A 26897-nucleotide genomic window follows, 5' to 3' on the forward strand; every position below is an offset into this window, starting at 1 on the left:
CCCGGCTGCCTTGGCATCAACTTTCTTAGGGATAAGTGTTAGGTACGCAGAATTCATCATCCACAATTTGCGTGTGTTACCTTGGTGCAGGGTGATAACTGCCGCCATCAGATCAGCCTTAATTATGTGCCAACAAGTTTTATAAAATCTTCCCGTATATCCGTCTGGCCCCGGGGCTTTGTCCGAGGGAAGGCTAGCAATAGTGGCCCGGACCTCTTCCTCTGTAATGGGAAGGTCCAAGGCCCCAAGGTCAACATCAGCACTGTGGCAAACCTCCAAATCCAGAGTGAACTCACGCTGCTTCGCTACCCCCAACAGATTGGAGAAAAAATCAAACAAGACCTCCTGCTTTTGCTCTTGCGAGGTGGCGATCTGGTCCCCATGCACTAATTCAGAGATAAATTTTCGCTTTTTCCGATAGCAAGCCTGTAGATGAAAAAAGGAAGTGTTGGCATCTCCCTCTTTCAGATATTTGATCCGCGATCTAAGTCTAGCAATTGTCCTTTCCAGAGATGCAAGCCCCAGGCAGTGATGCTTAAGCCTTCCTTTCAGCCATATCTCGTCCCCACACAACAGTCTATTGTCTTGAGCAATCTCAAGTCTGTGCAAAATTTCCCTGGCCAAGCTAAGCTGAAATTTAACATTTTCGATCCTTTTATGACTCCACGACTGCAAAGCCTTTGCAAGCCTTTTCAACTTTAGAGCCAATCTTTCCAAGGGACAAGAAATCATAACTGGCTGCTCCCAAGAGGTAGCCACCGTCTCCAAAAAATCTGGAAACTTGGCCCAAAAACTCTCAAAATGGAATCTTCGCTTCCCTTTGACATTCTCATTAAGATGCAGAGCTAAGGGACAATGGTCAGAGAGTTCTGAAGAGTTGCTATGGAGAATACAATCCGGATGGATCTCCTCCCAGCTGGCTGTACAGAAAACATGATCGAGTTTAACAAGTGTAGGGACATTTCTCTCATTTGACCAAGTGAATTTCCTGCCTACCAACGGGATTTCTTTTAGCTCCAGGTCATGGATAAGTCTCCTGAATCTGCCCAGCATTGCCCTGTTTATATTGGTATTGTTCTTGTCTTCTGAGCTGTGGATCTGATTAAAATCTCCAGCTATTACCCAAGGGCCAGCGCATGTCTCCCTGACCTCCCTAAGCTCCTGGAGGAACGAAAGCTTGAGAGGGTCGTGGTGTGGCCCATAAACACCAGTGAACCACCACTGGGCACCACCTTCCTCTTGCAACTTGACTGAAACTGTGAAATCATGCACCAAACTCTCAATGACAGAATAGACTCCATCTCTACAAGCCACCAAAACACCACCTCTGGTTCCTTGCGCTGGGGAGTAAACAAAATCACTAAAACCAGCACCAAGAATAGACAGGATGTCAAAGGCTGAGATAGAGCCTAGCTTAGTTTCCTGCAAACAGACAACCGCTGGTTTGATGCTCAGGACCAAGGACTTAACAATGTCTCTCCTAGACCTGTCATTTAGGCCCCTTACATTCCAGATAAGAAAAACAGGCTGCATTATAACAGGGTACACAAAAGAAGCACGACCTACACCCCCTCCAATCAGTTTTGAGCCCGGTCTTCCCCAGGCAATTCCCAGCCAAATAATGCTGCCATGGCAGCAACATGCTCTCTGGAAAGTGCTGCATCAAAAAGGTGAACATACTTTTGGGCGTCTTCGAAGGAAATATGTTCCTGATCATCACAAAATCCCAGCTGCCTGCAGATTGTAGCTGCAGATTCATTGCCCAGTTCCGGTGGCAGATTGGCCACCCTTCTGCTTCTTCTTGGATTGAAGTCATTGGGCAGGGTCTTCCTCTTCTTTCGCTTGGTAATCGGGGGGGGGGGGGGGGGGGGCAGCCAACAGCCTTGTAGCTGTCTTGGTAACAATCTGCATGAATTCTTGTAATTTTTCAGCCCTCTCAACATCTGTCATCTGGGCCACCGCTGCCTGGACTTCTTTTCTTCGCGAGTAGACTTTGAAACAGGGAGGCTTTACTTTGAATCTGCTGTCAGAGTGGTCTTGAAGGTGGATAGGGGTGCCACCTCCGCTGAAATTGGTAACGTCCTGCGGCTCAACAGACAAAGGCGTGTCAACAGGGTGAGGGGTGCCCTGGGCAGGCACAGTGTCTGGAACCACAGCAGCGCGAAGACCATTTTCTTCTAAAGTAAGTAGCGGCCGGTTGACGGCTGGAATAATAGAATCAGCATGCACATCATCATCAGCATTGGGCACCAGCTGCTCCACGGTCTCGAGTACATCAACAGGGGCCAAGGGACCCTGGATATGCTCAGAGGCCGGAGCCATGGTACCCCAGACAGCAGCTAAATTCGGGACAGCAGCAAGATCTGCAGGTATACCAGCAGTGATCTCCACTGCCGAGGACTCCTCCAATATCTCATAGTTTCCAGCTGTCTGGACACATTGACTGGCATCGCCTTCCTTCCTAGGCTGAACTTCGGACCGTGGGCCTAGACGTTCAAGAGCAGAACGTCTGCCCAAAAGTACGCTGTCTTCCGTAGAACCCCTTCGGCCATCACGGTCCCCTGGTGGCGAACGCGAACGGAAACGCCGCCTCTGACGTGTGGAACCATTCATATCTGTTGGGATTTGGACGGGGTCAGGGACAACACATGGTCCATCCAACACCTTAATCTGAACACGATAGGCAAGAGATAGCCTTTCAGCGCATGGTCCTATTCCCAGCGGTTCAGTAATCCAGAGATCTCTAGAATGAGGGATTGAGGCCAAATCATAACACCAACCATAACAGCGAAAGGCCTCCAAATTCTTGAGCTCAAGAGTCTCCTCATGTACCTTCTGCACCCAGGCGAAAGGGTTCAAAATGTGCTGGACAGTGGAAAGTTCCCAGGCATGAATTGGGATGCCACTAAGCTCGAATTCCACAGGGATAGGTAAACTTGCACCTGAGGATCCAAAAAACCTGGACCATCTTTTACAGTGCAGGGAGAAAGCGCCTGCACGAATAGTGCTCCATCTCGATGTCAGCTGGTCAACGGAGTGGAGGGTGGGGAGCATGAGCAGAAAATGTCCATGAGCCAATTGCCTCAGGATTAGCGAATCAGAATTGACTTCAAGCTTTTGAGCAACTGCATCTGCAATATCGGCGACCGACACAAGCACATCACTGACCACAAAGATAGACACTGCGTTCTTCAAATCTTCTTCTGCTTTGTCCATCAAACTATTCCAGCCGATCACACAAGGGTGCTGAAGATGCACAGGGCTGGGAACATCCTGAGGGGTCTCGTCATTTCCAGGTTGATCAGATTGTCCACAACCCGGATCAGAACCACCCCTAGGGGATGACTTGCGCTTTCGATGGCGTCTGCGTCGCGGGCGGGAGGGAGCCCTGCGAGGCAGAAGCAGCAGCAGCTCCAACGTCGCTGGAAGGAGTAACAATTGCGCGCGCATCCACTGCCCCATTCATCCTCTCAAAATGGGCCTGACCCTTCTCAACGCCTGGAGGGGAGATTCGACGCCAGACACTGACACACGTCTTCACACAAGGACGGGGTGCTGGTGGCACAAGTCGCTCCCAGACCGAGGCCTGAGCTAGCTGGTGCTGCGACACAGGCCCCGTCGCCCCACGGACGACGTTTGCTGGCGCGACTGTCGAAAGCCTACTCCAGACCGCCCCCTTCAACCGTCGACGAAGGACAGGAAAAATCTTGTCACCATTCACTGGCCCAGGGCAGATGTAGGAGCGATGACCAAGAGCCTTGCAGCGGAAACATCTTGGCCCAAGGCGGCAGGATGCAGCAAGGTGGTCCTCCGCGAGGCAGTTGAAACAACGACCGACGAGGTCTCCTGGCACTGGACGACGTGCCCGCAGTGCGCGTAGGCGGCGCTTCTTTGAATTTCTTGATTCTACTCTGGTCCACCCACCGTCGAGCGTTGTCTCCGGCGCTCTCTCCAGGCCACGAAACCGGCGGTGTCGTTCCTTGTGGTGAGGAGACGATGTCACAGTCTCAAGTGGGGAGGGCTCCCTCGGAGACGAGGCACACGGTGCTGGAACAGGTGGCGCGCGCTGGAGAAGCAACACGTCGCGGAACAGGGGCCGGCCGGCCGGCCCAGGACCGAGGTGGAAGACCGTCAACAGGGGATCTCGACGCACTCCCGCTCCACCGCTGGAACTTGGACCGTCCTTGGGTGGCGGCGGTGGACGAAACCAGGGAAGGGGAGGAACAGGCAGAGGACGATGGACGGGGGGAAGCCGCGGCGCCGCCGTATATGGTGTGGGCGGTGGCCGGCGTAGGCAGGTGGGTCGCCGGACCGTTGATGGGGGGCGCGGCGCCATGGGAAGTGGAGGGGTCGCGCGCATGGGACGAGGGATCGCGCGCGGGAGGCGAGGAGACGCGCGGACCCATCATGCCTGACAAGCAAATCCTCTCAACAAATTTAGTAAAATTGGTCTGCAAGCATTGGCCCCTCAAGTGGGCAATATTTCCTTTGATGACTGGTGGGAAACAATAAATAGCCGAGTGGAGGGTCAGATTAGAAAAGGGTTGAACTTAGTCATCATCCTCTGTGCTTGGTCAATTTGGACTCACTGAAACTGGTGTGTGTTTGATGGAGTGTCCCCAAATTTAAATGCTGTTTTGGCAGTGGTGGTTGAGGAATTGCAGAGGTGGAGTATGGCTGGAGCAAAAGGGATATCCTACCTGCTTGTTCTTTTTTTGAACTACGCAGGAGAACTGCGTGTCATTTCATTAAGGAAGAAAAAAAGTTACAAATACAGGTTGGAAGGCTGATTTATTGACTAAATTTGGTCGTAAAATCCACGTCCAGTATGTTCTCACAGGGATGGTCATTTATCTTGCTATGGTTGTGGATCTTCCAGCTTGGGCGCTCAAAGCTATTGACAAGATTCGTCGTGGGTTTCTATGGAGAGGGCAGAAAGATGCAAGAGGTGGACACTGTCATGTGGCCTGGGGGACTGTTTGCAGGCCTATTGAGCTGGGTGGCCTTGGTATTTCGAGCTTAAAAGAGCTTGCCTGGTCACTTAGAATGCGCTGGTTATGGTTGGCAAAAACTGATCCAACTCGCCCTTGGACTTCTATTTCTATCCAAGTTCCTAAGAAAGTAAAAGATTTCTTCTCAATGGCTATGCAAACTGATATTGGTAATGGTGCTTCCACGCTTTTTTGGACAGATAGGTGGCTGTCGGGACATAGAATTGCAGATTTGACTCCACGGTTATTCAGAACTATTTCTAAGCAAAGGACTAATCGGAGAACAGTATTGGACGCTCTTTCCAATCACAGCTGGATTTCGGACATTCGGGGGGCCTTTCAGTGGGTGTTATCAACGAGTATCTCCTCCTGTGGGATTTATTAGATTTGGTTCAGCTAAGACCTCATGTTGAAGACAAGCATTTCTTTCGTCTTGCTGCCAATGGAAAATATTCTTCCAAGAAAGCTTATAGGGGCTTCTTTATTGGGTCAATTGAGTTTGAGCCTTTTCATATAATTTGGAAGACTTAGGCTCCTCCGAAATCTAAGTTTTTCATGTGGTTGGTCGCTCACAAGAAGGTGTGGACAACTGATAGGTTGCAAAGAAGAGGTATGGATCATCCGGAGAGATGTCCATTATGTGATCAGGATCAGGAAACCTTAAATCATATGCTGCTGGGCTGCGTTTTTGCTAGAGAATTTTGGTTCAAGCTGCTTCTTCTTGTAAATCTACAACACTTGGCCCATCAGTCCTGTGAAGGGGTTTTTATGGATTGGTGGCAAGACTTGAGCACCAAGATTCCTGGGATTGCAAGAAATGGTCTTAATTCTCTTGTCATTCTTGGTGTTTGGACCCTTTGGAAACATCGCAATGGCTGCGTTTTTGACAATAAGAGTCCTAGTGTTGCTATTAGAAGTGTTGGTTTGGAGATTGATCTTTGGGTTATGGCTGGTGCAAAGAAGCTGTCCTTGCTTACTACCCCCATCCCAGGTCTACCTGTTAGCTAGATAGCTGTAGTGCTGTTTTGGTAGCAGTGTTTTTGTCATGGATGGTTTCATTTATGCTTGTTATTGGCCGCCGTAGGGCGGCCTTATCTGTATCTTGGGGTCCTTTTGGACCTTTTTCCCCTTAATATATTTTCGCGCAGCTCTCTTGCGCTTTCGAGAAAAAAAAGTTACAAATACAAGGAGGCGGTTAACACCCCCAGGAACACTAGAACACTTTACACAATAACTGAACACGACCTCAACGACCACAGCCAGCCTATGGAGCCTCCCTATGAAGGAGCTTCTTAAGGTTAGAAGCACCAGCCAAGCCCCATGTGCAGGATGCAACAACCACTTGAGCAAAGATCACTTGAGGCTGAGGTTGAACTCCATCGAACACACACGCATTTCTGTGCTTCCAAAGCTCCCAAATGACCAAGGAATTGAATCCTTTTTAAAATCTTTGGGGATAGCAGCGGTGGCTTTACACCACCAGGTCCAAACCTGGCTAGAGGAAATGGGGCGTGGGACCATATCAAGCCTAAGTTTCCTCAAAATCCCTTCCCAAATTTCTCTGGACAGCACACAGGAGACTAGGATGTGATTTATGGTTTCCTCCGCCTGGTCACAAAATGGGAATGCTGCTTGATGTGGTAACCCTCGCCTAGCCAACCGGGCTGAGGACTGAAGGTTAGCCAAGAAAGAATGTTACCTGCTTGCTAGGGCGGGGCAGATGAATGCTAGCTGAGTGTTATGTGTGGGTTAAGGTCGTGTATCCCTCTGTTTATAGAGGTGTAAATTGGTAGTTTTAGGCTACGCTTTAGGCTTCTTTCGGTTTTTCTGTAACCTTTAGTCCTCTTCTTCTTAATATAATTATACGCACCTGCGTGTTCGAGAAAAAAAATCTTGATATACTAATTGGCTAAAAAGGTGTTCCAAAATTTGTACATTGCCAATAGAAGTCCAATGGATACTGATCAATTGAACTGCAAACATGTGCCTTGATTTGCTCATAGACATTTTAACAAAATGTAGGTTACAGGTTAGCATATCGGTTGGAACATATCCAGATTGTCAAACAAGCTATTTCTTTGTGCATATTGATACATATATTGAAGTCTTTAGATCACCTTTTAATGGACTTTGGCCATGTAACACGTGTTCAGGTTCATTAACTCCTGAAGAGTTTAAAAGATTTCTGGAACAATTTATTTAGACATTCGATACATCTGCTTCAAATTCTTGAATTTTGTTTGGTTCAGTTGCTTGTGTTCTTCATTTTCTTAATTCTTCTCTGCTGATTATTCTGATATACTCCTACTTGTTCCAGGGTGGTTTATGCTTTGATCACAAAGAAATGGGTAGTTGGTATGTCAAAGCTGCTCAGTGCTACATGATCTTAGGGGACAAAAAAAATGCTATTCCTTATTTTTATAAAGGTTGTGTTCCATTACCTTAATGAAGCACTTTTTTGCTTGACATTAGTTATAGATGGATTCTAAAGGTTTATTGTCAGTATGAATTGCACCGTAGTTTTGAGCATCAGTAATACCGGATACCCTTAATTTTGGATGGCTTTAGGAAAGGGATTTTACTTCTGTGGCTACCTAATCGAGATGAGCTATGTCCAGCTTATTTTCTATCATAATTTAATTATTATGATTCTGACTACAATAATAATATTTGACTATTCTATGTATTGTTGGAAGTGTGTAGACTGCAACATAGGATACATCGTATAATACTGTTGGGACGAAACACCCACTTAGTGCATAGTAACATAATCCAGTATCCAAGAAGGCGTGTGTTCTGCTGCATGTGATATGATCAAGTTTGTAATAAACCACCAAAGGTACTGCTGCACTCTGATGCAGTAAGATACAAACTCTAAGACATTGGATACAGAAACGAAGCAGTATCTGTGGGAAACCCTAACCCTTGAGTGGAGGTTGGGTGTAGTATTTGTTAGAATACCCGTTTAGGGTTTGGGGTCTTCCCCGTGTAATGACCATCTCACCCCTCTGTAATGGGTCTGGCCCAGTTTACTCGGCCTATGAATACATCACCCAACCCCTGTTAGGGTTAGGGTTTACACTCCAATATGGTATCATATTAGGTCTTTCCCACTCTGCTCTCTCCCAGCCGCCGGCCCCAACCGACGACACCTCTCCTTCGCCACCGCCGAGCCGCCCGTCCCCAAGCTCGCGGCCCGACGCGCCGCCAGGAGCAGCAGCCGCGCCCGGCGCCGCTCTCTGCCCCGCGACCCGCCCAGGCTGCGGCCGAGCCGCCGTCCGCGCACTCCGCCGGATCCCCGCCCAGGCGCGCCTTGGACGGCCGCCGCCAGGTCGCTACCCCGGCCGCACTCGCGCCAGGGAGCCGAGCACCCCAGGCGCCGACCCCGACGCCGCCCAGCGCCAGGCCGCCTCGCGTCCGGGACCGTGCCGCGCCAGGACGCCGGCCCTGCGACCCGACCGCCTCCCGCACCTCGCCAGCAGCCGAGCATCCCTGCGCCCAACACCGACCGCGCGCACAGCGCTGCGCCGGCGCCCTCGCCAGGAGCCGCGCCACCCGCGCCCGACGCCCGACCCCATCGTCCATCCTTCTCCCCGGTTCTGGGGTTTGAGGCGGCGGACGACAAGATCCGCGCACCAGCTCAGGCGCCGCCGAGGACCCGCGCTCCTGCTGTTCCGCGCCCGGCTGTCCAGTCCGCGCCTCCCTGCGCCGGGTGACCATGCCCCGGCCCAGCAGTGACACGACCCTCCTACACCGGTCGCCATGAGCTTTACCTCGCCCGCCGCTCTCGCAACTGTGCGCGTCCTCCTCCACGACGGCCAGCTCATCCGGGGCATGTTCGTGTCCTTCGATCCAGTCTGGAACCCTATACTTCGAGACTGCGTCGAGGTCCACCCTCAGGCGGGTCGTCACGTGCCTGGACCGCTTGTCTTCCCACGTGCTGCGATCGCCTCCCTAGCGGTTGAGCCCGTGTCATCTCCCTCCCTTCCTAGTGCCTCTGTCGGGGCACCTTCTCTGGCTCTCTCCGCTCACACCGTACCTTCGCCACCTCCACCTCCCCGAACCACCACCGATTGGGTGGTTGACTCCGGGGCCTCCTTCCACACTACCCCCACCACTAATTCGTTACTCCACTCCCATCCACCCCGCCCCTCACATCCTACCTCCATCGTCGTCGGCAACGGTTCCACCCTCCCGGTCACCTCAGTAGGTACATCGGTTCTTCCAGGACCATTCTGCCTTAACGACGTCCTTGTCGCTCCCGGACTGACTCATCCCCTCCTCTCGGTTCGTCGCTTCACTAGTGACAACCAGTGCTCTATGGAGTTCGACCCCTGGGGCCTCACCATACGCCACCTTCCCACACATGCTGTGCTTGCTCGCTGTGACAGCTCCGGCCCCCTCTACTCTCTTCACTTGCCCTCCACTCCCCACACCAGAGTAGCCTCATCTCCTGTACTTACTACTACCACCACATCACATGCTCTTGCTACTACCACCACCTCCTCCGCCATTTGGCACCGTCGCCTCGGGCACCCTGGACCTGACGTCATGTCCCAGCTTTCCGGCCAATCCGACATACCATATACTCGAGGCTCTTCTGAGCACCTCTGTCATGCCTGTCAGCTTGGCCGTCACTCCCGTCTTCCTTTTTCCACTTCCACGTCCAGGGCTGTTCAGGCCTTTGATCTTGTCCACTGTGATCTCTGGACATCTCCTGTCCTTAGCCTCTCCGGCTACAAGTACTACCTGGTCATTCTGGATGACTACTCCCATTTCCTTTGGACTCTCCCCCTTCGGCTGAAGTCCGACACGTTTACCACCCTCACTCACTTCTTTGCCTGGGTATCCACCCAGTTCCGCCGCCCGGTCCGTGCCCTGCAGTGTGACAATGGCCGCGAGTTCGACAACAACGGCTCCCGCTCTTTCTTCCTCACTCACGGCGTCCAGTTGCGTCTCTCGTGTCCCTACACTTCTGCTCAGAACGGCCGGGCCGAGCGCATGATTCGCACCACCACCAACATGATCCGCTGCCTTCTCTTTCAGGCGTCTCTTCCTGCCACCTACTGGGCAGAGGCCCTTCACACTGCCACGCATCTCCTCAACCGTCTTCCTACGAAGGCGGTGAGCCACCCTACACCTCACTTTGCCCTGTACGACACAGCCCCTTCCTACGACCACCTGCGCGTGTTCGGCTGTGCCTGCTACCCTAACACTTCCGCTACCGCCCCTAACAAGCTTTCTCCTCGCTCCACTCGATGCCTCTTCCTCGGCTACTCCCCTGACCACAAGGGGTATCGGTGCCTGGACCTCACCTCCCACCGCATCATCATCTCTCGTCACGTTGTCTTCGACGAAGATGTGTTTCCCCTTGCAGGCTCCACCCCACCCACCGATCTAGACTCACTCCTCGAGTCTGATCGGGTCCCCACCCCACCCCCGGCGCCCCGCCTTGCGTCGTTACCCGTACCTCGTGCGGCCACGACGCAACCGCTCGCGCCCCCTCCCACGCCACGCGCGGCCCCGTCGATCACGCCTGCGCCACGCGCGGCCCCATCGATCACACCTGCGCCACGCGCGACCCCGACGACCCCGCCTGCGCCACGCGCGGCCTCGTCGATCACGCCTGCGCCACACGCGGCCCCAGCGACCCTGCCTGCGCCACGCGCGACCCCGACGACCTTGCCTGCACCACGCGCGGCCTCGTCGATCACGCCTGCGCCACGCGCGGCCCCGTCGACCCCGACTCGCTTCGCCGACCCCGCGCTCGTCTACCACCGTCGCAGCCACGCCGCCACCTCGGCGCCTGCCGACTCGGGCCCATCGACGAGCACGGCCCGCTTTGCCGACCCCGCCGTCGTCTATCACCGCCGCGAGCCGGCCATACCCGCCGCTCCCGATGTTCCGGCGGCCCGCGCCGCTCCCGACGTTCCGGCGACCCGCTCCGAGTCGTCAGTGTACCACCCGGTCGCCATCCACCGCGACCCCGGGCACGTCCACCCGATGGTGACTCGGCGTGCCGCTGGCGTTCTTCGCCCCGTCGACCGGCTGATCCTGGCAGCGGATATGACCTGCACTCCTCCGGACGCATCCCCTGTGCCCTCCGTTCGTGCTGCCCTCGCTGACCCACATTGGCGTCGTGCTATGGAGGAGTACGCGGCCCTCCTGGCCAACCACACCTGGGACCTGGTGCCACGTCCACCAGGCACCAACGTGGTCACCGGCAAGTGGCTATTTCGCCACAAGCTGACCTCAGACGGCTCCCTCGACCGCTACAAGGCCTGTTGGGTCCTTCGGGGCTTCACCCAGCGCCCCGGAGTGGACTACGACGAGACCTTCAGCCCCGTCGTCAAGTTCGCCACTGTTCGCGCCGTCCTCTCCCTCGCCCTCTCCCGCGACTGGGCGATCCACCAGCTCGACGTCAAGAATGCCTTCCTCCATGGCACTCTGACGGAGACTGTCTACTGCAGCCAGCCCACCGGCTTCGTCGACGCTGACCGTCCGGATCTGGTCTGCCGGCTGAACCGGTCCCTGTACGGCCTCAAGCAGGCGCCACGGGTATGGTACAGTCGCTTCGCCTCCTACCTGGCCTCCATCGGCTTCGTCGAGGCCAAGTCGGACACGTCCCTGTTCATCTACCGGCGCGGCGACGACACCGTCTACCTCCTACTCTACGTCGACGACATTGTGCTCACGGCATCCACCGCCGACCTTCTTCACCGCACGATCGTCGCCCTTCAGCGGGAATTCGCCATGAAGGACCTAGGGCCCCTACACCACTTCCTCGGCATCACCGCCGAGCGCCGGCCTCAGGGTCTCTTCCTCCACCAGCGCCAGTACGCCATCGACATCCTGGAGCGGGCCGGCATGTCTGACTGCAAGCCTTGCTCCACGCCTGTCGACACCCAGGCCAAGCTCTCTGAGGACAACGGGCCTCCGGTCGCCGACGCGACGTCCTACCGGAGCCTTACCGGCACGCTCCAGTACCTCACCTTCTCCAGGCCTGACATCGCTTACGCCGTCCAGCAGGTGTGCCTGCATATGCACACTCCACGGGAGCCCCATCTCACCGCGCTCAAGCGGATTCTGCGCTACCTCCGCGGCTCCCTCGACTACGGCCTCCTACTCCGACCGTCCCCGACGTCGGAGCTTGTGGTCTACACCGATGCTGACTGGGCTGGCTGTCCCGACACGCGCCGGTCCACCTCCGGTTACACCATGTTCCTGGGCGCCAACCTCGTCTCTTGGGCTGCCAAACGGCAACCCGTCGTCTCTCGCTCCAGCGCTGAGGCCGAGTACCGCGCCGTGGCCAACGGCGTGGCAGAGGCCTCCTGGCTTCGACAACTCCTCCACGAGCTCCACAGTCCCCTTCAGCGCGCCACCCTCGTCTACTGCGACAACGTCAGCGCGGTCTACCTCTCCACCAATCCCGTGCAGCATCAGCGCACGAAGCACGTGGAGATTGACCTGCACTTCGTCCGCGAGCGTGTCGCTGCTGGTGACGTTCGGGTTCTCAGCGTCCCCACCACGCTGCAATTCGCTGACATCTTCACCAAGGGGTTACCGTCGAGTGTATTTTTAGACTTTCGCTCCAGTCTCAACATCTGTACAGGATAGAGTTGTGACTGCGGGGGGGTGTTAGAATACCCGTTTAGGGTTTGGGGTCTTCCCCGTGTAATGACCATCTCACCCCTCTGTAATGGGCCTGGCCCAGTTTACTCGGCCTATGAATACATCACCCAACCCCTGTTAGGGTTAGGGTTTACACTCCAATAGTATTAATAGACTCGGTAGTTGGGCCAGGTCCATTACAGTAGGGGCGAGAGGGTAAATACACAGGAGACAACCAAAACCCTAACGGGTACTCTAACAATGTCTCTAGTATGTTACATATTTGTTTTCTCACCTTGCAAATCCTATGCCATCACGAGAAGTTTGGTTTCGGATTATGAAATCTGTCGGGTTGCAGCACCTTGTTCCTAGCCATGAGAACTCTTCCTTTGAGGATTGGTGGGAAGGAGTTGCCGCAGTTCCTGTTGATCCCAGCATATAAGGGGCTGCACAAGGGCCTGAATTCTTTGATCATACTTGGAGTTTGGGCCATCTGGAATCACCGCATCCGTTGTGTATTCAATGGTGTGCAGCCTAGTTCTAGCATGGTCATCAATTGGGTCAAAGAGGAGTTTCACCTCTGGGGTAGGGCTGGAGCCAGTGGTTTATCTAGCATCCTTATGCTCCAGCGAACCAATCGGTGATCTTTGTTTCAGGGTCTCCATGGTCATGGGTCTAGCTGTTTATATTGTTGTATTTCTACCTATAATCTAGTGTGTGTAGGTTTGTGTGGAGTTGTATGAGGTTTCTCTTTTTACCTCACATTTTCTTCTTAATATAATGATACGCAGCTCTCCTGCATTTTCGAAAAAAACACACATTAAATGGGTATGTCACCATGCACTGGACTAGCCTTAAGATTAGTCTTTGTTAATTTCATCAATGATAGACCTTCTGGGGGTCCATGTTTTTGGGTTTTATAATACGATCTATACCGAGTTCTGGCATGTATATTTATCAAAATAATGAATATATGCAATATGCTTTAGTTCTGTGTATTGTGTAATTGTTGACATAGTGTATATCTTCTCTTCTTTTTCCCCTTAGCGTTACAAAGCATGAAGGACAATATTGGTATACGATTGACCTTATCCTCCCTTCTTATTGATGACGACAAGACAGATGAAGCTGCCACTTTGCTTTCTCCTCCCAAAATTCCAGGTATAGTACTTATTAAGCTGCTTTATGCAACCAATTGGCGCATTTTTCAGTGTTTTTTTATGCAGTTGTCACTTTACTTCATCCTCCTAAAAGTCCAGGTATAGTACTTTGCTGTTTTATCAACTAATGCTGTCTTTTGCAGAGTTGCAGTCTGCTAATACTCCAGACCAACAGAAACCTTGGTGGTGTGATGGGAAAGTTAAGATGGCGCTTGCAAAACTTTATTACAATAAAGGAAATTTGGAAGATTTTGTGGACACAATTTTTCATCCTATTCTAGAAACTTTGAATGTTGAATATGCTAATCGAAAGGTACATATGATATTATAATTTTTATTTTAACAACCTTACTTATAATGGATTCTGTCATCAACTCATTATGACCGTTGGTATTCTTAACAAAAAAAAACTAGCATGTCAAATGTTGCAAATTCTACTAATGCAACAATTTTAATGTTTTGCACAAAACATCATGAAGGTTGAACTTTGTGAACTATGTTGAATGGCCATGCTACTGAAGTGAGCATGGGAACTTGTGGTAAACATCAGAAAATTGGTTACTTATATATTTTTTGTTAGGAGGGGAAAACCCTAACCCTAAATTTGGATAGGCATGTGTATATGTATTAAGAGTATATGGGCTGGACCTTAGCCCATTATAGGAGATAACCATATACAGTAATCCAACACCCCCTACAGTCGCAACTCTAGCCATAAGGGACGTTGAGACCAGACCGAAACTCCGAGAACATCGTGGAAGGGAGGCCCTGGGTGAAGATGTTGACGAACTGGGAGGTGGTCGGGACATGGAGGATGTGGACCTCACCGATAGCGACACGATCGTGTACGAAGTGGAGGTCGATCTCCACGTGCTTCGTGCGATGGTGCTGCACGGGATTGGCAGAGGCAGACCGCACTGACATTGTCGCAGTACACGAAGGTGGCACGTACGAGGGGGCTGTGGAGCAGATGACGGAGCCAGGATACCCTGGCCATGTCATTGGCCCCAACATGATACTCGGCATTAGCGCTAGAGTGGGAGACAACGGCCTGCCGCTTTGAGGACCAGGAGACGAGGTTGGCGTATAGGAACACGATGTAGTCAGAGGTGTACCGACGTGTGTCAGGGCAGCCGACCCAATAAGTGTTGGTGTAGACGACCACCTTAGAAGTTGGAGAGGGCTGAAGAAGACTGTAGTTGAGGATGCCCCGTCCTGTGCATCAGCTCGTCGTTAAGAATGCCTTCCCTCCATGGCACTCTGACTAAGACGGTGTATTGCACTCAGCCGGTCGGCTTTCTGGATCCGGCGCATCCCGACATGGTCTGGAAGCTCAACCGATCTCTCTACGGCCTCAAGCAGGCGCCCAGAGTTTGGTACGGCCTCGCTTTGCCACCTCGAGTGTCGGCCCTAGGGCATGTTCCTCCACTAGCGCTAGTACACCGCCGACATCCTCGAGCGCGCTGGCATGGTTGATTGTAAGCCCTCCACGACTTTGGTGGACACTCATGGCACGGTCTCCTCCGACGATGGCCCTCCGGTGGCTGATCCGATCAGCTATCAGAGTCTCGCCGGGTCCCTGGAGTACGTCGTTCATTAGGTGTGCCTCCATATGCACGCCTCGCGGGAGCCACATCTCACCGCTATGAAGCGGATCCACCGTTACCTTTGGGGCACCATCGACTTCGACCTCCTTCGACGCTCTGTGACCACCGACCTCGTCGTCTACACCGACGCCGACTGGGCTAGCTGTCTCGACACCTGTCGGTCCACATCCAGCTTCGCCGTGTTTCTTAGTGACAGTCTTGTCTCCTGGTCTTCGAAGCGACAACCAGTCGTCTCCAGCTCCAGTGTCGAGGCTAAGTATCATGCTGTGGCTAACAGCGTCGCCAAGGTGGTATGGCTTCGTCAGCTACTTCAGGAGTTGCACATTCCGCTGACGCGGAGCACACTTGTCTACTGTAACAACGTCACTGCCATGTACCTCTCCACCAACCCCGTCCAGCACCAGCGCACGAAGCATGTCGAGCTCCATGTCCACTTTGTTCGCGAGCGTGTCGCCATCGTGGATATGCTAGTTCTTTATGTCCCGACCACTTCTCGGTTCGCCGAAATCTTCACCAAGTGCCTACCTACGTCGGTGTTTGAGGAGTTTTGGTCTAGTCTCAACATCTGTCGTGGCTAGAGTTTCGACTGCAGGGGGTTGGGGTGTTAGGGATTTTTTTTTCGAACACGTAGGAGAGCTGTGTATCATTAAATTAAGAAAGGAAGGGGGTGTTAGAGATACACTGATTGTATTGTAATAGGACTGTGTGTAATGGGCTTAGGCCCAACATCTCTATTATAAATATATCACCCAACCCAGTTTAGGGTTAGGGTTTTCAGTCTCTAACATCTTATGCCGTCCAGCAGGTGTGCCATCATATGCACACCCCGCGGGAGCCTGGCCTCACCGCTACTAACTGGTTTCTTCGCTACCTCTGCGACACCCTTGACTATTGTCTGCTTCTTCGGCCTTATCCAACTTCTGAGCTGATTGCCTCCATCGACGTTGACTGGGCCAGCTGCCCCGACACGCGCGGTCCAACTCTTGCTACGCCGTGTTCCTAGGAGCCAACCTCGTCTTCTGGTTGTCGAAGCGGTAGCCTGTCGTCTCCCGCTCCAGCGTCGAGGCCGACTATCACGCTGTGGCCAATGGCGTGGCCGAAGCGTCCTGGATCCAGGACAGCCATCTAGCGCGTGCCACCCTCGTCTACCGCGACAACGTCAGTGTGATCAACCTCCACTTCGTTCGCGACCGTGTGGCTGTCGTCGATGTTCGAGTCCTCCACGTCCCGACCACTTCACGATTTGCCATCATCTTCTCCAAGGGACTCCCTTCTTTAGTGTTCTCGGAGTTTTGGTCTAGTCTCAACATTTGTACAAGCTAGAGTGGCGACTGCGGGGGTGGGGGTTGTCTTTCTCAACTTCCATCAATATAGCTTGTAGGAAGGAAGAGATTGCGTATAATGTGTGGGATGTATTGGAGGGCAAGAAAGCTATCCTAGAGATTAGGAAGGTTATCATAGATATAAGGAAGGTTATCCTAGGATTACAATCAATCCTAAACCAACCATATAAGGAGTTACCTAATATACTCTAACATAGTTAATGTACTCTAACATGCCTAATATACTCTAACACCCCCTGCAGTCGTAGCGTTAGCAACACGAATGGATAGACTACAAAACAATGGAGATATCCCCCCACAGTCGGAATGCGGGTGTGAATGCTGCAACTGGAGTAGCCCATGCAGATGATAGCCTTTTTGCCGATAATGTCGAGATAGCCGAGTGCAAGGGCGTCGAGCCGTTGTCGAGGTGTCGTGCGTCGGGTAGCTGTGGTCGATATAGCTGTCGAGAACGCCGAAAAAGACAAGCCGGGCAAGTCGCCGGCACAAGCGCAACACGTGGGAAGGCCTGCGATGCGCCAGGAGGTGCCAAGGTGACGGTGGCACAGGAGGGCGCCATATACAAAGTTGGCGACACAGTCGTGAAGGAAGTAGCCGTTGACGAGGACGATGATGTCAAATCGCCGTGGACGAGGCCTGCTCCATGTTTGCCACGCCTAGAAACTCGTCGTAGACGAATGCACGTGCCGATGTTGCCAGTACCGCACGTACCAGGTAGAAGGCCCCAACCAAGTGTCAGCGTCTGAAGGGACCAGCAGAGAAGACCTCCACAACGGTTGTGGTGCGATAAGATAGGAGTACTGTCACAACTCATGGTTATCAGAGCGGAGTAGACAAAGTAGTCGAAGATGAGATGACAATGTTGGCAACAAGGTTGTGCTGGAAGAAGGCAAAGAGGTAGGCATGGCGACGCATCAAGGATGCTAGAGTCGTGGCGGTGAGAGCCACGAGACACAATAAGAAGAGGCTCGACGACGCCAGTGGAGCGCGACAGCGGTACTTGAAGAACTCGATGACGAACGTGGTGCAGAGCAGCGACGGAGGGTGTCGACGCAGCATGCAGGTGCATCACAGATCGACGGGTGTGCTGACGCAGCTCGCAGGGGTCGAACAACTCGCAGACTGTGCGCATGGGACGTGCACCAATGGAGTCAACGACGAACGGTGACACTGTTGCCCGAAGAGGCGACACAGCGACAATCTTCGTGCTTGTTTAAGAAACTCGCGGAAGACGACAGGCATCACGGGAGGGTGAGGTCGCACGGGATCAGTTGGCCAAACCGATGACATGCAAGGTGAAAACGACGATGGTGATGTCGATGGCAGAACCTCCCGATCAGTAGTGGCGACGATGAACCGGCAGAGATCGGCGTGCCGGCGAATAGGCACAGAAACAACATGCGGGCGTCCCCTAGCAAGCCGCTAGCTGCGACATGTAGTACTGTCGGAGAAGATGAAGGAGCCGGTGTTGTCGAGGTCGACGTCGATGACGCGCGAGGCGATGGGCGATGGAGATGCAAACCCAATCTCTGATCAGGAAAAAGAAAAGTCCTAACAACAACAGATGTGGTACATCATTGGGGTACCCTAGTGGAGGGGTGGCCACCAGCGCGGGGAGAAGACGAAGGGCGGCGCGGCACCACGGCCGCCGCGAGCGTAGCATAACATGGAACCGGGGTGGAGCAAGACCCAACCCATCCTCCCCATGACGTGTCTGTCTCAAGGACTGCCCAGCCGTGGTCCAACTGATAGCGGAGGTCGCATCCGCCTCCATGGCTGCCTGCGATATTGCCAGTGACGGGGAAACAACCCCATCATAGCGGCCACCACGCCGACGTGCAATGGGCTAGATCCGGTTGGGGAAGTCGATGGGAAGGTGGACAAAGGCCGTCGAGGGGGCCTTGATGGTGAGTTCCATTCTAGTGCTGTGCTTGACGACGCGACGACGAACACAGTGGATCAGATGGATCCGCGGCGCATCCTACGAGCGCGCTGCCCTTGGCGGAGAGCGATCTCCCCGGGGGCGGCACAGCAGCGGAAGACCAAGACCTAGGGTTTGAACCTAGACTTGTGATACCCTATAGGAAGGAAGGATTGCGTATAATGTGTGGGATGATATTGCATTGAGCCTCTAGGGAGAATATATAGGAGTACATGACTTGGAGGGCAAGAAGGCTATCTTAAAGATAAGGAAGGTTATCATAGATATAAAGAAGGTTATCTCGGGATTACAATCAATCCTAAACCAACCATATCAGGAGTTACTCTAACATGCCTAATATACTCTAACATAGCTTACTTCTATTTGAGCAGGTCAAGTCAATGAGAAAGCTTCCAAACATTGTTCTGCATGAAAGAGTCAAAGTATTGGGTGAGCAACGGCCAGATAGTGTATTTCAAGGATTAAGGCCAATAGCATCACCTGATGAATTGTATGTACAATGTTTGTTCACGTCCGTTTCTTATGTTTAGTTGATAATATTAATTTTATGCAAGCATAGTTAATACTGAGTGTTTATGGCATGATTCCTAGTACATGATGCAGGGCATGGTTCGTTGTTTCCATAGATTCCACAATTGCTTATAACATTTTTTTTGCATAAACCGGTGATTTGGTGGATATGAGAGGCAAATATATCTGCATTATAGAGTGCAGTATCTAGTAACGATAAGCACTTCATCATGAACTGTCCATGAATGCTGTTGTTCTTTTGATTTTGGTCTCCACAGTATGGGACTGTGGACCATGATATTTTGCGTCAGGTTATTGTACAGTTTAGAACTACTGGAACCATATATCATGCATTTCTCATAATTTTGCAGGAAGGAATATGCTAGGAATTAGAACTTAAAATACCAAATTCAAATTTGAATATTGTACTCCTATGATTGGTACAGATAGAAGGGCAGACCTGGTAGTGGTGAGAGCTGTCTCACTGAGTCATCAGGTTGTGGGTTCGAAGCAGCGATTTGTGTGTGTGTGAGGGGGGGGGGGGGGGAAGAGACTAGGCTTGCCGCAGTTTATCCCTTCCCCATACCCACTCATGCTAGAGCCCTGCCATTGGGTCTGCTCTATGATCGGTACAAATCCATATAACCTTACAATATAGAAGCTGAACTGAGGCACATGCACGGAAAACCAGAAAATAATTGTCCATGTATTTAAATTTTCAGTCATGTACTCTTGTAGCAGAATGCACTTGTGCATATTGTGGCAATTGGTTAATTATTCTGAATGATGTTACTTTATAAACAAAATAAGTAGCCTTCTACTGTTAAAAGTCTAATATTGCATGTGTTGTTCTATAGATATGGCTATAGTAGCGACGTGTGATCATATTCCTGTGTTGTTCCATGCACATAATAGAAGTGTTGCACATGTTCTTTTTTCTTTGTCATTGCATAGTTTTTCTGCTATAATTAACAGTCTTAATCTCTTTCAATCTTATATGTTTGACTCTGTTCTATCTCTGATTTTTTTTATTTGTTTCACTTTTACTATTAATTGCTGATATGCTGTTAAATTCAATAGACAAAAGGCAAACAGAGCAAAGAAATTAATTGAGAAAAGGACCGCTGCAAATGAAGAGTTAAAACATGATTATCTGGTATTTTCTTTTCTGCTGTTCTTTGCAATATTATAGGTAGTTTCCTCAATAAGATCTTCTAAAAAACTACCTTGTTCAATGTTTTTAGCCAAGAACAAAGCAAGTTCCTCCTGTTCCTGGTCTACTGACAAATGTGGAGCATCATCAGCTTGTGTTAAATGTTTGTATCTTCCAGATTCTCCTACCCTTTTTTACCTAGCTTTCGTCTTCACAGTTTCCTATTGTACATTACATTAGCCAATGACCATACAATTTGACTAAATTACACAGAGGTTTCTAAACAAGTTTGGCAGCTGAAACTAACATATAAACATTGCCTATGCTGTGTCAGAAACATTCATCCATTGGATACCTCAACACTCAAGTAGAGGTCTCGGTGGGATGGGGTGGGTCAGGAATGTTTCTTCATAACCAAAAAATAATTTTATTAATAAATCAACACCTCCTGTTACATTAGCCAATGTTCCTTTTTTTTCTCGAAAGCGCAGGAGAGCTGCGCATCATTATATTAAGAAAGGAAAGGTCCAAAGTGGACCGAATTTCAACACCAAGACCAAACCCTCAAGCCTCCCCCACAAGGGGAAGCCTGACGGGCCCTACGAGACCCTATTTAAAGCGACAATAATTCCCAAACTGTCTAAATGCTTCGCCCCCGCCTTACTCCAACTAATCAACTCATCTAGAAACAACCTCTTTGTCAAATTAATGGAAGGGCTCACTCCATCAAAAACAGCCCTATTACGAGAGAGCCACAAGCACCAAGCTCCAAGGATAATGACACTATTGAAACCCCTCCTCTTGCACCTATGTACTCTTTTAGAGACCCTCTCCCACCACGCAACAAAGGACTGTTCATCAGCAATAGGAGTGAAGTTACCAAACCCGATGGACGACAAAATGAGATGCCAAAAATCCCTAGAAAACTTGCAGCTGCAAAGGATATGTTGGATTGTTTCCTGCTCCTGATCACATAGGGGCAACTCGCCGGGTAATGTAACCCTCTCCTCTGAAGTCTGTCCGCAGTCCAACATTTATTCCTTATAGCCAGCCAAAGAAAAAAATTGCATTTAGGGGGGGCCCAAGTCTTCCACAATCGTTTCCAAGGCTCAAAGAAAATGGACCCCAGGAAGAAGGCATTATAGCAAGACTTTGAGGAAAACTGCCCAGAAGTCGTGTGTCTCCATACAAGCCTGTCCGCCTCTTGTGAAAGAGTCACCTGTCCAATCTCATCCCATAATTTTAAGTACTGCTGCAGCCCAAGCATAGAAAGATGACTCCCAATATCCCTAACCCAACGCCAGTTGTCCAAAGCTTGAGCAACCGTCCGGGTCGAGCTGACTCTACTGTCCACCAAACAGACAACCTCTGGTGCAATATCAAAGATAGCTTTCCCATTCAACCATTTATCAAACCAAAAGAGAGTGCTAGTTCCATCTCCGACCAATGTTCAATGTTCCTTTTTTTGGTCACATTTTTTTGTTGATTTTGCTTATTGGTACTCTTTTTTAGTATTATCCTAACTATTAAGTGTTCCCTTTTCTGTCTTTTATCTTTTCAGCTTTGTCGAACATTAGCTTTGCTGCAGCGATATTGGGATGCACTGCAGATTATCAACCGAACCCTCAAACTTGGAAATGACGCACTCACTGGTGACAAAAAAGAGGAACTCAGATCCTTGGGTGCTCGTAAGATCTATTCACCTTACCGTAGTACACGAACAACATCGTAAAATTGGATCCTTAAGGAACACCATCTTGTGCTTTCAACCTGAAACCAGATATTCTCCATTTTGGAAAGGGTTTTGGACTTACTCCATCTGTTATTGACATTATAACAATATTTTTCACATCTTTTGAGGACTGAAAGTAAAAGAAAGGTGCATAGGAAAGAGCAGATGGAGTAAAAACCACCAGCTTTTTAAATTCGCTAATATACAATCTGATTTTGCAGAAATAGCTTATAGAGCTCCAGATCCCAGTCATGGCTTTAAGTATGTCCGTTACGTTGTTCAGCAGCACCCATATTCTCTTGCCGCATGGAATTCCTACTATAAGGTGGTATCAAGGTGACTAGTTAGAATACACATTGTTCTGTATTATGTATTACAGTAATGATGAGACATTTATGGATATATGTACAAAAAATTGGTTTGGCTGATATAATAACTTCTTATAGCCTTGCACATATTATGTATAAGTTGACTCACTAATTCTTTAAGATCCAAATTTACTAGGAGGTTACTTCAACTGCTGGTATAGTATTGTTGAAAGGCTGATGGCTCATTCCCCAATCTTTGAATTTCGAAGTTAAGAGTGAAAAGAACCCACCCCAAACACTTGCATAATAATATATATTGGCCCAATGGTGACTGCACTGTTCAACTTCCAAATTTCCGAGACAAAATTTCCCAGACAAAAAATGGTAAAAAAATTCAGTAACAGGAGAGTTCTTTGGCCAATTATGGAATTTATAAGCATAGAAATGGTGTGGTCTTCAATGGTTCCTCCCCAAGCCTGGTGGTGGCCGTTCGGCTGGCCAGGGAGGAAGCTACTATGTGGTCCTTGGCTGGAGCTAAGGGGGTGTCCTTCCTCCATGATCAAAATCGTGTGGGATAGTCTATCTGTTGTTATTATTGTTGGGGTGTCTGCCAGCTGACAGGCACTCTGGCCTGGCTGGGTGGGGTTTTTCTTGTATGCGTGTGTGTGTCTTCTCTTTGTAATGTTAGTTCTGGGGTATTTCCCCTTTTCTTCTTAATACAATGATACACAATCCTCCTGCCTATTCGACAGAAAAAAAATGTTTCACCTGATTTTCATGTCAATGCAATATATTCGAGGACCCTCACATTTGCCTCTTAATTTTCAGTGGCATTGAACTAATGAACTCAAGACACCTTGTTCATATATTTCTAGCTGTGGGAGAAAAGCAAATGAATGAACATAGTTAGCTTTTTAAAATTTAAATTTTATTTGGCATTTGCTTTGCAGAATAGAGGACAGGTTTCCACATCATTTCAAATATCTCCTTCGGACAAGAGAAGCGAATCCTGACTGTGTGCCTCCAATAATCATATCCGGGCATCGATTTACTGCTATAAGTCAGCATCAGTCAGCTGCCCGGGATTACCTTGAAGCTTATAAGCTGGACCCAGAAAACCCTCTTATTAATCTATGTGTAGGTATGTCACCGATCACCATAATTGTTGTCAATATGCATCATTATACAGGATATCAATTATGTTGTTCAATCTTTTCAGGCACTGCCTTGATTAGTTTGGCCCTTGGCTTCAGGCTTCAGAATAAGAACCAGTGCATCGTCCAAGCTTTTGCTTTCCTGTACAGATACCTTCGCCTTTGTGATAACAGTCAGGTTTGTCACTAAATTTCTGATGTTTCCTGTGGATAACGCTCTTCCATTCAGTCTTGGACATAGTGGCCAGGAACTTGGAATGATGCCACATTCTTGTTCTGGGAAAGTCGATCCAGAAACAATTATATTCCTTTAGGGCTAGTTTGAGAGTTCAAAATCCGGAGAGGATTAGAGGGACTAAAATCCCCGTTTTATTTAAAATTGAATAAGGAGGAGATTTTAGTCTCTCTAATTCCCTCGGGTTTTGTGTCTCCCAAACTAGCCCTTAGTGTAAAAACCTTCGGCAAGTATTGTACCATGTTCCTCGATCCAAGTTCCCCCACCCTGTCCATCTAGGAACTTTTTAACTAAAGGTCCCAGGAATAGGGATGGGACTTGATGTTTCCATACTGATTTAACGTGTTGACTTAGCATGTTCCTAGAATGCCAACAAGTTCTTGAGTTACAGCGGTATTGTGTTTTGGTCTTGTAGGAAGCCTCGTACAACATTGCTCGAGCGTATCACCACATTGGCCTGAATACCTTGGCAGCTGTTTACTACGACAAGGCTTTGTCAACCGAGGAGAAGGATCATCCCATCCCCAAGCTTCCGTACGAGGCTGGTTCACGTGCGCCAGAGGATCTGAGGCCAGGGTATTGTGATGTGCGAAGAGAGGCAGCGTTCAATCTGCATCTAATCTATATGAAGAGTGGAGCTACCGATCTTGCGAGACGGATCCTAAAAACTTACTGCACTGTCTAAAAGCTGGTATCGGGCAATGTTGTTGGGATCGGATATCAGATCCTTCAAGGCTCCTTGCATTAGCTTAGGATCAAGCTAGTCTATAAAGCTAGAACATTGGTGTAATATGTCACTAGTGACTTTAGATGTGTAGCTGAAGAGTTAACAACGTGCTTGATCCAGATTTAAACGTATATTCTGGTTTCACAATGCTGTGTTATAGTCAAATGGTTCAGCGATGCTTTGCTTCATGTGATTTATTGGCAATTCATTATTATTTTTCTCTCAAACGCACAGGAGAACGCATAGGAGGACTGCACTTCATTATATTAAGAGAAGAAAAGGTCAAGAGGACCAAAATACATTGTCCATAGGGCAAGCCAAAACACTTGACCAAAAAGGAAAAAACCAGTCTAGACCCGACTAATAATAGCAAGAAGACTAAAACTTATTAATTGCTTAGCCCCAGCTCTCTCCCAACAACTTAACTCATTTAGAAATAAACTTTTAACAGAGCTTAAGGAAGGGTTCACTCCATCAAAGACATCTTTATTTCTAGTAAGCCATAAGAACCACGATCCCAAAATTATGAGGCTATTGAAGCCTTTTCTTCTGTTTTTATGTATCTTCTTAAGCACCTTTCTCCATCATTCAGCAAAGGATATTTCATCAGCAGGGGTGAGATACTCCAGACTCAAGGGAAAAAGGATATCATACCAAAATTGCCTGGCAAAACTGCAAGTACACAGGAGATGTTGCACTATTTCCTGCTCTTGGTCACATAGAACACAAACAACAGCGTATTGCAGCCCTCTTCTTGTTAATCTATCAGCAGTCCAACATTTATTCTTTATCGCCAACCAGAGGAAAGACTTGCATTTTGGGGGAGCCCAAGATTTCCACAAACGTTTCCATGGCTCAAATAAAATAGAACCCATGAAAAAGCCTTATAGCAAGACTTTGAGGAGAACTGCCCAGAAAAAGAATGCATCCATACATGTTTGTAAGCATATTGAGAAAGCATAACTCATCCCAAAGTATCCAATAACAACAAATATTGCTGTAACCCTCTCAAGAAAAGAGGACCACAAATGTCGCTGACCCATTCCCAATTATCCAGAGCCTGCGGAACAGTTCTGGAAGAATACGCCCTGCGGCTAACCATACACACCACCTCAAGGGCAATGTCCTGGATAGTATTCCCATAAATCCATCTATTAGACCAGAAGAAAAAAGTAACCCCATCCCCTAGACGAGGGGAACAGTAGAGGGCGCGGTGGGATAGGGATTTGGGAAGCCTTGGCGTTGAGCTCTAAAAAGAGCAGTGCGGACGATCCGGCCCCGAGGCCGGACGGTCCGCGGTCCGGACAGTCCGCGGTGGTGGCGCGGACGGTCCGCGCGTGCGCAGAGTCAGTTAGGGTTCCTAGTTTCTCGCGGGATTTGTTACCTAAAACCGCGGGATTAACTCGGAAATCAGTTTGAAGCGGATCCAGATCTCCCCCTTTATATAGATGAAGGGCTACAGCCGATTGAACCCCCAACAATCGAACCAATACCACTTCTATCTCGCATTTATTTCCAGCACAATTAGGAGTAGTTCTAGTCTAGCTCTAGTTTAGCCCTAGTTTAGTATTCCAATCCTCAAATTCTCTGCCTCTCCCCGACTCTACGTCGATTAGAGGAGTCTAGGTCGGTCTGCCCGAGCCTAGACAACTCCTAGGATCTCTCCTCCCCGACGGGGTCCCTCCCGGGAGCGAGATCCAGGCGCCGCCGGCGATCTTCCGCCGCCCCTGCGCACGCGCGGACCGTCCGGCCCTAGGGCGCGGACCGTCCGGCCGTCAGGCAGGGAATCCTAGCTCCTGCACCAGGTCGCGGACCGTCCGGCCCTGTGCCGCGGACCGTCCGCTTCTGACCAGGGAGCACCGCCGCCTCGCGCCAGGTCGCGGACCGTCCGGCTCTATGTCGCGGACCGTCCGCGCCTGACCAGAGAGCACCGCCGCTGGTTCTTTTGAGTGATTGGCGCCTCCAAAAAGGTGTCAACATACTTTTTGGCGACTCGGCTGGGGATTAGGTGTCTAGACCTGATAAAAATCGGCCCATAGATGGCCGGTTCTAAGGATCACACCAAGATCTCCATCACCAACATCATCAAGCCGGCCATGGAGGCGCTCCCGGCTGATGACCAAAGGCCCTTTGAAGACCTCGTAATGCGCGATGAGAAGGAGGTGATGCGGCAATGGAACGAACAACGCGACAAGGAAGAGGCGGAACTGCTGCATAAACTCTCCGAACGGCGCAAGGAGGCGGCGGACAAGTACTTGTCACACTTCACGGTAGATCGCCACCAGAAGATCGTCCGTCAAGGGGAGATCGATATGGAATCTCTCCTACCTCCACTTCAGGGTCCCGCTGTAAGTACTCCAAATCTATCTCTTACGACTTTCATGGATCAACGAGGAGATCAGTTAAAGCAATATGTAGATGAAT

The 26897-nt window shown here is 50.1% G+C and overlaps 1 protein-coding gene across 2 annotated transcripts in view; it reads left to right on the forward strand.

The window, feature by feature from the left end:
* The window catches only part of LOC103652996 (general transcription factor 3C polypeptide 3), a 68772-nt gene extending 44106 nt beyond the window's left edge, over positions 1 to 24666 (forward strand). The window contains exons 9-19 of one of the 2 annotated variants that reach the window (XM_008679976.4): positions 7309 to 7417; positions 13650 to 13763; positions 13906 to 14075; positions 19026 to 19144; positions 20245 to 20320; positions 20409 to 20480; positions 21879 to 22005; positions 22271 to 22385; positions 23308 to 23498; positions 23577 to 23689; positions 24162 to 24666. In XM_008679976.4, the coding sequence (XP_008678198.1) occupies positions 7309 to 7417; positions 13650 to 13763; positions 13906 to 14075; positions 19026 to 19144; positions 20245 to 20320; positions 20409 to 20480; positions 21879 to 22005; positions 22271 to 22385; positions 23308 to 23498; positions 23577 to 23689; positions 24162 to 24431 (1476 nt within the window). In that variant the 3' untranslated portion in view covers positions 24432 to 24666. The remainder of the gene's footprint in view (positions 1 to 7308; positions 7418 to 13649; positions 13764 to 13905; positions 14076 to 19025; positions 19145 to 20244; positions 20321 to 20408; positions 20481 to 21878; positions 22006 to 22270; positions 22386 to 23307; positions 23499 to 23576; positions 23690 to 24161) is intronic. The other variant, XM_008679977.4, reaches the window with a different exon arrangement.
* The last annotated feature ends 2231 nt before the right edge of the window (positions 24667 to 26897 follow it).

Source organism: Zea mays, chromosome 4 (genome assembly GCF_902167145.1).
Source record: "Zea mays cultivar B73 chromosome 4, Zm-B73-REFERENCE-NAM-5.0, whole genome shotgun sequence".
Lineage (NCBI taxonomy): Eukaryota > Viridiplantae > Streptophyta > Magnoliopsida > Poales > Poaceae > Zea > Zea mays.